General features: G+C 38.9%; 1 protein-coding gene across 2 annotated transcripts in view; it reads left to right on the top strand.

Moving 5' to 3' along the window:
• Positions 1–363: 363 nt before the first annotated feature.
• KPNA4 (karyopherin subunit alpha 4) overlaps positions 364–11,438 on the top strand; it is a 56,783-nt gene continuing 45,708 nt past the window's right edge. Inside the window, exons 1-2 of one of the 2 annotated variants that reach the window (XM_044251707.1) lie at positions 365–571; positions 1,139–1,260. In XM_044251707.1, coding sequence (XP_044107642.1) covers positions 1,249–1,260 — 12 coding nt within the window. In that variant the 5' untranslated portion in view covers positions 365–571; positions 1,139–1,248. Of the gene's footprint in view, positions 572–1,138; positions 1,261–11,438 lie in introns of both variants that reach the window. The other variant, XM_044251706.1, reaches the window with a different exon arrangement.

Here is an 11,438-nt window from a genome sequence, read left to right as displayed (position 1 = left end):
GCTCCCCGCCCTGCCCCCGCCGCGCCCCTCCCAGCCTTCCAGTCCTCCCGCCCTTCCTCCCAACGCTGCTCTCTTCCCCTTTCCGTTTTCTCTTCCGCCCCCGCTCTCCATCGTCCTTTTTGATTGGTGGAGCGCACCGGAGCCTGGTTGGCCAATCGGCGAACTGGGCTTGCGGTGATGGGCGTGGCCGCGGCTCTGGGGCCCTCAGATCGAGGCTGCCTCCCCCTTCTCAGCCGGCAGCACATTCCGCCGCCGTTGCCGCCGCCCGGCCCCGCAGTTGTCTTCGCCGGAGCTGCGGTCGCGGTGGGGTTAGGGCGGGGGGGGGCGGGCGGGGAGAGGAGGAGAAGGCCGCGGCGGAGGCAGGTGAGAGGAGGAAGGAAGCGGCGGCCCGGCGGGCATTGCAGCTCAGGCGGCGGCCCGGTTCCTGGGAGTGTCGGTGCGGCGTGGTGGTTGGGGCGGATCCCGCGGGGCCCGGGCGGGGGAAGGAGTCACCGGCCCGGCCATGGCGGACAACGAGAAACTGGACAACCAACGGCTCAAGAATTTCAAGAACAAAGGCCGCGACTTGGAGGTAAACTCGGGGGCGCCGGAGGGGTGGGAGCTGTGGGCCTTGGGCCGATCTCCGCCGGGACTCCCGAGTGTGGGGAGTAGGGGCGGGTGCCGCCGCCGGGCCGCGGGGGAATGGCGCTGGGGGCCGGCCAGTCCGTGACGCCTCTGCGAACGCGCCGGGAAGTTTGTGTCGGGCCTGGTCCACCTCCGCCCGGGAGCGAGGTGCTGGGGTACGGCCGACGCGGCCTAGGCCTGCCCCGGGGAGCCGGCCCGGCGCGGGTATGAGGGGCTGGGCCGCGCGGCGGGGAGGCCGGGCGCGGCGAGTGCGGAGGAGGCGTGCGTGTGCCGCGCTGCCCCGGCCGGGCTGCGGCCCCAGCCCCGGCAGCGGCAGCGATTCCGGCTCTTTCCCGGGCCGCGACGTCTGGCGCCGCGAGGAGGGCGGTGGGAGGTGGGGGGGACGAGTATGTGGCGACCGAGTGGGGCTCGGAACTTCCCCTGCGGGGTCCGAGTCGTCTCCACTTAAAGGCATTTTTTCTGGTCTTCCCGACTCCCGCTTTACCCCTGCCTCCCCCCAATATCCAAACTACAGGAGTCAACTTCTCCGTTGAAAAAAACACCCCCGGCGTGAGAGGCCATCCTGATGATGCTAACAGTGCCTTCCAGCGGCCTGTGTTTTACTCTGGATATAGCTGATTGAAGATGTGGCTCACGGTGTGCCCTCTTCCAGGCAAAGAATACCCCTTATTTCAGCTTGCTCACAAATCTCTTTATCCCCTCCTGAGAGACCACCAGCTGCATTCTTACATATAAAGTCCACAGGGTTATACAAAGCTGTCATCCTCTAGTCTACAGTATCCTTTCCCTCCACCTGCTGGTGGTGGTAGTGGGGGATGGGGTGGGCTATGGAATGGCACCATCACGTTTTATTATTTTAAAAAGGTGAAAAAAAAAACCCTTCACAGTATCTTCGATACAGCTTTTCCCGAGGTTGTTAGGCTACATGAGCTGTGTGGGTAAAACATACACACACAAATCACAGAATTTTGATAGAAGACTTCTTCCCTTTAGTTTTAAGAGTCTAGGTAAATCTTTTTTTTTTTTTTTTTTAGTGCTTGCATCCTGTATCTGATTCAGGAGTTTAGCTTATAAAAGATTAGTGGTCAAGTTGTATTTTTTATATTGTCCCTGTGTCCTTTTTAATACTAAAATCTTGAAATTCCCATCACCTGTTTCTAAACTTTGAGCATTTGCTTAACTGAGATAGTAATTATTTTTTGAGCTTTTCACGAAGCCATTCAATCTCTAAGGTAGTTTGTGTTGTTTTTAGCGGGTTTTGTAGTTTGAGGATGTGTTAAATATCTGGGGCTGTGGCTGTAGTTCTGTGATTGTTTTAAGGTTAATGTGAGATATCCTGCGATCCCTTTTTTAGTGAAAAAATTTTAACATTTTTATTGAAGTAATTCACATGCCATCCTTACTACTTTAAATGTACAATTTATGATTTTCTTCATTAAATTTACCTAGTTGTGTAATGATGTAATGAAACTTTATTGCTAATATCAATATTTAGAATGAAAAGAATTACAAAATTTAAAAACATAAATACCCTAGGTTATGAAATTCCAAAAAACAGCTATTAGATGCTTGACAGTTTCTAATCCTTTCCCCCATGTACATTTCTGGCTGCTTTTTTTTTTTTTTTTTTTTTTTTTTAAACAGCTTCATTGAGCTGTAATTCATATACTGTACAATTCACCTATTTAAAGTGGCTTTTGGTGTTTTCACATAATTGTGCAACCATTAGCACAGTCAACTCAGGACATCTTTATCATTTCAAAAAGAAATTCTAACTCATGGGTAATCTCTGTTGCCCATTACTCTCTTGTCTGTCTTAATTTGCCTGTTCCGGATATTTCCTATAAATGGAATTATACAATGTATGATCTTTTGTGACTGACTTCTTTTAGGTAGCATAATGCTTTCAAGGTTCACACATGTAACAAAAATATAACAATGCCTCCTTCCTTTTTGTGGATGAAAAATACGCTGAATAATATTCCAGCCTATGGATATATCACATTTTGTTTATCCATTCATCAGTTGATGGACATTTGCATTGTTTCCACTCTGTTATGTTAAATGCTGCTATGAACATTTGTGTACACATTTTCGTGCGGACTTGTTTTCAGGTCCTTTGGTTATATACCACTGAGTAGAATTAGTGGGTCATATGGTAACTTTATGTGTAACCTTTTCTGGGATTGCCAGACTGTTATAGTGGTCCTTTTTATTTGTTTTTATTTTGTTTTGTAAATTGATGTTTCCTCTTACTGTGAATTTCTCATTACTTTAGTCAAAATAATATTGTGCTGACTCTGTTGAAACAATATTATAGGTGATTTTTAAAAATAACTATAAATACACATTAACCAGATTTTTTTGAGACGTTTTTAGGGCCTATGGGCATCCCTGATAACTTTGATAACCATGTGTGTACAAAAGGAATAGGGATCTTTTCACTTAAGGAAATGACTTGACTCTAATGGAAGTTATACTTTCTCCTCACTTAAAGTCACGTATACCTGTAATGAAATAGCAACTTCTTTTAAAATTCTTATAAAACACTAGAATGGTCTGTTTGTATTTATTAATTACATATATGTCTGTGTTCCTCAGAATACTTACTGTGCCCATAACCATGCCCTCCAAATATGGTTACTCTGTTTTGCCACAACAGATTCTAAGAAAATACTGCTTTTGGTTTAGGTCTTAATGATGACATCTGTTTCATTGGGAGATTTTGTAAAGGAGTATGGACCTGGGGCACCTGGTTAAGCATCTGCCTTCAGCTCAGGTCGTGATCCCAGGATCCTGGGTTGGAGCTCTGGCCCATGTCAGGCTCTGCTCAGTGGGGAGCCATCTCCTCTCTTTCCTCTCCACAAGTTTTCTCTGTTGCTGTCTCTTCCTCTCAAATAAATAAATAAATAAAATCTTAAAAAAAAAAAGTATGGGCCATCACTGTCTAGTGAATTGTATTTAATCCAGTACATCCAAGATACCAGTATAACATCAACAATGTAAACAAATATTGGGATTTTTTAAAATTTTTTTTTAAGGGGCGCCTGGGTGGCTCAGTGGGTTAAGCCGCTGCCTTCGGCTCAGGTCATGATCTCAGGGTCCTGGGATCGGGTCCCGCATCGGGCTCTCTGCTCTGCAGGGAGCCTGCTTCCTCCTCTCTCTCTCTCTCTGCCTGCCTCTCTGCCTACTTGTAATCTCTCTCTGTCAAATAAATAAATAAAATCTTTAAAAAAAAAAAATTTTTTTTTTTAAATTTATTTAACAGACAGAGATCACAAGTAGGCAGAGAGGCAGGCAGAGAGAGAGGAAGGAAAGCAGGCTCCCTGCTGAGCAGAGAGCCCTATGTGGGGCTTGATCCCAGGACTCTGGGATCATGACCTGAGCCGAAAGCAGAGGCCTTAACCCACTGAGCCATCCAGGCACCCAAATATTGGAATAGTTTATATTCTTTACATAGTAAGTCTTCAAAATCCAGTTTGTATTTTCATTTAAAGTGTATCTCAATTTGTACTAGCTACATTTCGACTGCTTAATAGCCACATGAAGCTATTGGCTCTCTTACTGGGCAGCACAGATATAGAACAACATAGAATGAGGTAATCGTACCATTTTTCAGTTTGATCTGACATTGTTTGGTTTGAAATAGAGTACAGAGTCCGAGAGTTTAGTGTAATCTGCTGATCTCTAACTTTGTGGGTGACCTTGAGAGAGTAGGTCAGTCTTAGGATTCTTTAATCCGTTAAAATAGAGGTACTTGACATCTGCTTTATTAGTGTTGTGAAAATTAATAGGTTGATGTTAGAAGGATGCCTAGCCGTTGTCTGAGCATTTTATCACTTTTAGATTTTCTGCTTGGGGTTTAGGGTGACTTAATAGGATTCATTGCAATTGATTCTTTTACTCCCTTGTTTGCAATTGGCTCTTTGTTTTTTCTCTGTGTCCATACAGAATTTAAGTTACATTGAATTTATAATCAAAGGGGCAAGTTTTTAACATAGAGCTCTGTAATTACTTACTGAAGGGCAGTTTGACCACAGGGAATTGTTGACCCTTCTAAAGTCACAATTTCTAAGTGTTAGAAGTTGAAACTGATTCGGAGCTTTCAAAATGATACTCATTCTTATGTTTCAGTAAGGTACCTTTCCAAAATGTGGTCATGCTAAGTTTTTGAAACATAAAAGCATTAAAGAATTAGGCTTTATGTCAGTATCCATGTAAAATAATTTATGGGAATTCTTAGATGATACTTAAAGCTAGGCATCTTTCTTGCAGTTTGGTAGTGGATCATCATTATTAGTTTGAGAAAAGTAACTATAGACAGGATACACTGAACTCTGCACAGGAAATGGGTAGTGATCAAACTTCAAATAAAATAGTTGTCAGAATAGACCAAATATAGCTCATCTAGTTTGTTTTAAAACTAGAAGGGGGATTTCTTTTGTAGATTTTCCAATAAATCCGTGTGATTTTTATAGAAGTTCTGAGAGTATCCAAGTTCTAATGGAGCATAAATTGTTGGACGATAATTAGATCCTCTAAAATACAACTTTAAGGAAAAAACTTACCCTAAAAATAAAAGAATAATCAAAAATTAAATGGCTGGAAACTTGTGATTGTCCACACAACATAAAATATGCAGTGAGCTTGAATTCTGCTTGGTTGGTAAGAGTTTAATAAATTGATCAGCTAATTTGTTGTTGTTAAATGGCTTTGGTAGTTTATAACTATACGGAGTGAAAGGCATTGTTAAGCTGTTAAGTCTTGTTAACTTTTAGACACTGACCTCTCTCATCACAAATCTTGGAACATATTTGCTATACTTAAAATAACTACAGTCTAATTTTTCATATAATGGTCCAAGCATGTGACAATATGAAATATCTGATAGAAGTATAGTTAGAAATGAAATAATTGTTTTTGTGCTTCCCTGCCAGCTTTCCTGGTTTTATAAGGCAGTCAGTTTCAGAATTTCTTCATTGATAATTTTCTTTGCGATATCAAAATATCTCCATTTTTCATAGTCTCTAGTATGTCAAAGGAATATATATACAAGATGGGAAGATTTGTAGGAGTGATTTAGCTTTAAAGGCATGAATGTACTTTAGAAAAAATGTGTATGTAGTTTTAAAGCATTGATCTTTATTTAATCTGATAGTTAATGTGGGTCCTCAAAAAATACATATTTGGGGGGGCACCTGAGTGGCTCAGTAGATTGAGGTCTCTGCTCAACAGGGAGCCTGCTTCCCTTCCCCTCTCTGCCTGCCTCTGCCTACTTGTAATCTCTGTCTGTCAAGTAGGTAAATAAAATCTTTTTTAAAAAAAATACACGTTTTAAAAATATTTATTTATTTTTTGACAGAGAGAGACATAGCAAGAGAGAGAACATAAGCGGGGGGAGTGGGAGAGGGAGAACAGGCTCCTGTGGCGCAGGGAGCCCCATGCAGGGCTTCATCTCAGGACCCTGGATCATGACCTGTGCCGAAAACAGATGCTTAACAGTTGAGCCACCCAGGTCCTCAAAATATTTTTAAATGTTTTCTGGAGCAGCATTTATCTACTTAAGGACTGTAGTGATAAAATGAGAGTTTGTTGTCAAGTCTAATCTTGAATGATGATTTTGATACTTGCTGGTTTAGTTTGGAACAGAGAAGTATGATTGAAACACATACTGTATATGCTTTTAATTGTGTTCTCATTTCTCTCAGTGTAATAATAGGAATGATTCCTTTTATAGAAGAAAAATCTCTAATTAAGTGACTTTATAGCATCACATTTAAGGGAATGATTTTAATTCAGGTATGTGTCAAAGTCAAGTCTGTGTATTTAAACCATACCATATTACCTATTCTTAACTTCTTTCAGCCTTGACACAGGTCTCAAAGTTGGTTAAAAGATTATAGTAAATGCATAGTCCATAGGATATAGTAGGTATTCAGTAAATGTTTCCTTTTTCTCCCAGAGATTTTTGGAAATTGTGTATCTTTTGTGGACTTTAAACTCTAGAGAACACATTTATAGGCTTTCCATTTAGATTTAGTAAAAGGGTTAGGGGAGACTCCTTTTTTTTTTATAATTAATGTGAGAACAATGTTTATATGGCACCTACTAAATAAGAAAAATATATATTTGCTTCTAATGGCCTTAATTTGGAAGTTTTCAAAGCTTTGGGGGCTGAAGACCTGTTCATGCTTGTTAAAAATTAGGGACCCTCAAAGAGCTTTGTTTGTAGGTTTCTGTCAGTATTTATCATTTCAAAAGAAAACACCATTTCAGAAATTAAAGCTAATGATTTAAGAAATATTAACTCATAAAAAATAATGAAGCTATTTTATATGTACATAAATTTGTAATGAAAAATAACCTAAAACTTTGGTGAGACTTTTTTTTTCAAAAACTTAGGTGAAAAGAATGAATGTGTTTAACATTTTTTTGAGGTCTCTTTTATGTTTGGCCAAGAAAAGATAGTTGGATTGTCATACCTGTTTCTGAATTCAATCTTTTGTGATAATGCTGTTTTGGTTGAAATATATGAAAAATACCCAACTTCACATAGGCAGTTGGAAAGGGAGGGTATTTAGGGTTAGAGTAAAAGGTTAGAGCCTTTTCAGATAATTATGGAAATTTTTGTTTGATACTGTATTATAACTTCACAAAATAGTAGTTTCTCAAGTTTAGTTGTAATATGGAATGTTAAGCCATATCAGTGAGCCTTTCATACTCTGTTATGTTAAAATTTATAGGTCTGTCTTACGCTTGGAATCTTTTATCATGGCCTGATTTTGTGACAGCATGTATTGGTCATTTGGAAAATAGTAGTTCGCGGAGTTATGCAAATCTTCCAAATGCTGACACATTTTATTGTACAGTGAAAATTCACAATTATTGTCAATTAGTGTCCCCAAACAGTTCATCAGAAAAATGTTAAATGTTGGAAATTGGTGAAGCTCACAGTGGTAGATACAGGTTTTCCAGAATTCTTATTTTCACTTGAAAGCTTTAATTTTATCATTAGCAAGAAACACTATAAGTTTTTTTCCTTGAAGCCATAAGCTCACTTTGCTCATTTTTGTGAAAACATCTGCCAGACACTGTCTGAATAGCCATAATTTGTCTGTCAGTCGTTCTTTCAAGTAAAAATGGTGTTCCATGAGAAAATGGTAGTTCAATTTGCAACTCAGTCATAAAAAACTTTTCTTGAGACAGTCATCATACTGCAGAAGTGGGTATGCTGCAGAAGTAGTTTATATGTAATCCCCATTTTATCACAAAATTTTAGAAAAGGCAGGTTTTTAATAAAGGTAATTTTTTACTGTTTCATCAAGGACATTAAGTGAACCAGCCTTTTTTTGTTGCCTTTTTTTTTTTTTAAACTGAAATACAGTAATTACTCATACAGCATGATGGCATTGCCTTAATTCATACTGAAGCACCAGTAGTTTTACCCACTGCATTGCATTGCTATACAGATATTAGCATTATAATAAATAGTAATAGTAACATGAAAATAGTTTTGATCTGTGGACCCTCTGAAAAGGTTTCAGCATCCCCACAGGGACCTATTTATCGCACTTTGAGAACCTCTGTCTTTGTTTATTATTGTTGCTTCTATAAGAGGTGACCTTCACTTTTAATTAATAAAAGCCCTTAAAAGGATTTATAGTATCACATGTGGAAAAAAGTGGACTATTGAGTCAGTTACACCTGGATTTGAGTCCTGGTTCCTCCATTTAATAGTTATGGCAGGTAATCTCACTAAACCATTTATTTTTTATTTTTATTTTTTAAATCTCTCTAAACCGTTTAAATGCTTAATAATGTCTGGCATATGGTATATACAGAGTGAATGGAGGGTCTTTTTATTTTTTCCAGCTTGCTTCATCATTTATTATATCCAAATAACCCCGTGTGTTCCCTGTCAGAATAACATTTTGTTTGCAGTTCCTTTTGTACCGCTGTGTACCATAATTCAAATCACATCACATGAATTGGGGAAGGCTTCCTTTTCCGTCCATTAGCACTCAAATAAAAGCCTTTCTTGTATGTGCTTCAACCAAATTGTGGCAAAATTACTAGTTTCTGACTTCATTTCTCTAATCCTGGTTGTAAGTAGGTTAGTAGATATTTTATGTAGTTTGTAACTGTTTTTCCACAAGATTGTAAATTTAACCGAAGTAGTTTTGATTCACACTGTTGAGTACCTGTGATGAAAAATGAGTTAAGGTCACAGACATGCTGGCTTTACTTAAAACCCGAGGTTTTTCTATTACCGTTTGCTTACTATTAGACCAAAATTTTATTAGCTGTCACTTTTACCCTAATTTTAATTTACATTAAACCCAACATAAATTACGTTTTTAATAATGTGTTCTGAAAAACCTGGGAATCTATTACATTTTTATGAACAAAAGTCAGAATCCCAAGATAATGTGGGGTTTCATAATTTGGTGTGGTAGACATATTTTTTCATATTAGAAAGCAAATCAGTTTCCTGTTCTTCTGTGGAAACTTAAGTTGCTCAGTATCTACTCTTAATATTTGTTTTAGTTTTTATAGCATGTCTTTGTGATTCCTAAACATAAATTTGTTTAGTTAATGGTAGTTGTATCTTGATAGCTCTACAAGTAGTGTCTATTTGCTTGTATTAAGTGACCCTGTCCTGTTTGCCACCCATCCTATCTCTTTACCCTTATCCTCTGTGGTCACTTTCAGCTGCTTGCTCATTCAGAAAAGCAAGCAAAATGTAGTATTAATATTTTCAAATCATTGTTCCATTATTCTTGGTTCTTCAGTAACTGTGAAACCCAGTATGTTTTGGCTCTTATATCAGAATGTTCGCATTTTTTCTGTTAATGTCTTGAATCGTTTTCCCCAGTTTCCTTTTCTTCTCCAGCTTCTCCTTTATCCTCAAGTGATGAAAAAGCTTAATAACGACCAATAAACAAATAAAAAATATGATCAACATTATTAGTCATTAGGGAAATGCGTATCAAAACCGTAATGAGATACCACTTTAGCCTACTAGGATAGGTTCTTTAGTAAGTATGGAAACAAACATAAGTAAACAAAAAGATAGTAACAAGTGTTGGTAAGGATGTAGAGAAAGTGCAACCCTCCTACATGGCTGATGGGAATGTAAAATGGTGCATTCCACCTTGGAATATAGTTCAGCAGTTCCTCAAAGTTAGAACACGTGACCCAGCAATTCCACCGCTAGGTATAAACCCAAGAGAATTAAAAATAAGTGTTCACACAGAAATTTATACTTGAATGTTTATAGCAGCATTAAGCATAGTAGCCAAACCAGACAACCCGTTGTCCCTCAACTGATGAATGGATAAATAAAATGTGGTCTCTACATACAATGGAATGCTATTCTGCCATAAAAAGGAATGAAGTACTACTGCATGCTACAGCATGATGAACTTTGAAAATATTTTGCTGCCTGAAAGAAGCCAGTCAGAAGAGATGACATATTCTATAATTTCAATTATGTGAAATGTCTGGGATAGGTAAATTCCTAGAGACAGAAAGTAGATTAGTAGGCCTTGGGGAATGACTGCTCATGGGTATAGGCTTTTTATGGTGAAGACAATGATCTGTAATTAGATGGTGGTGATTTTTGTGCAACTTTATACTAAAAACCACTGAATTATACACTTTAAATGGGTGAATCGTATGGTGTGTGAATTATATCTCAATAAAGCTGTATTTTTTTTTAAAACTCAATAGAAATAAAAAGGGACCGTGACAACTCTCCACTACCTAAAGGTCTTAGGTGACCTCTTGTTAACTCTTTGTTTTACTGACTTCTCCATTTACCCTTCCCTATTATTGAATTCATATGTTCAGTGAATACTCAGTTTCTATGTCTGAACTTCGGTTGTAAGCAGTGAGGATAGAACAGTGAATAACACAGACTAAATTCTCATGGAGTCTACATCTAGTAGGTCAAGATCTCTCAGATCCCTGCTCTAAACGGACCCTGTGAAGATACTCAAACTGTGAGCTAGTGTTGTAGTAGATCTTTTATCTTTCTTTCGTAAACTCAAATTTACAATAAGTTATATATCTCAAACATGAAGGGAAAGGACATCCTAAATGTTTACTGTCCAGTAACTCTTCCCATGAGATTCGTGTAAAAGCCTGATTTTTAGAGTGGGAGCTCCTAGGATTACATTTCAATAGATATATGCCATTAGGAAAGCTTAATCATTTTCTGTAAAATTAAAATCCCACCTAATGGGTACTAGCTTTAATTAAGCTTTTAAGAGTGCAGGGAACACCTTTATCCAGACTAGGTCAAATAAGGGTGTGGGGAAAATTAAAGAACCATTCTCACATTATTCAAGATACTTGAGGTAAGAGTGTCTTGGTGGTAGGAGTTCATGGATCCTTTTTTTACTGCTCCACCAGCCACTAACCCAGTACTAGATTCCCCCCACCCCGCCGCCCCGATACTGTATTAGTCTTTATGTAATTTTGGGTTCAGTTACTGAGAGAATCTGAGCCAATAAAGTTCTGCCCAAGGTGAAACAGATTTTTTTTACTGCTGGTCTGCTTATGGATTGGCTTTTCCTGAGTTAGGCTTTCCCCTACACCCCTTACCCAGTCAGCAGTGGTGTGGAAGGGAGGATGTCACTGATAAAGAACAGCCTTTGCCTGCTTCTGCAGCAGCATCCCTGGAAAGAGAAGTTTCTTTTAGACAAGGTTGTAAGTGTGACATTATTTAGATAATGTCACTCCATTCTTAATTTTCTGTTAACTTTCTACTCACTATTAAAAGCTGAGGCACATCATTATAACCTCAGTAT

The sequence above is a fragment of the Neovison vison genome, chromosome 6 (assembly GCF_020171115.1).
Source record: "Neovison vison isolate M4711 chromosome 6, ASM_NN_V1, whole genome shotgun sequence".
NCBI lineage: Eukaryota > Metazoa > Chordata > Mammalia > Carnivora > Mustelidae > Neogale > Neogale vison.
The sequence above is the reverse complement of the archived record's forward strand: the minus strand, read 5'-3'. Positions and strand labels throughout refer to the sequence as shown.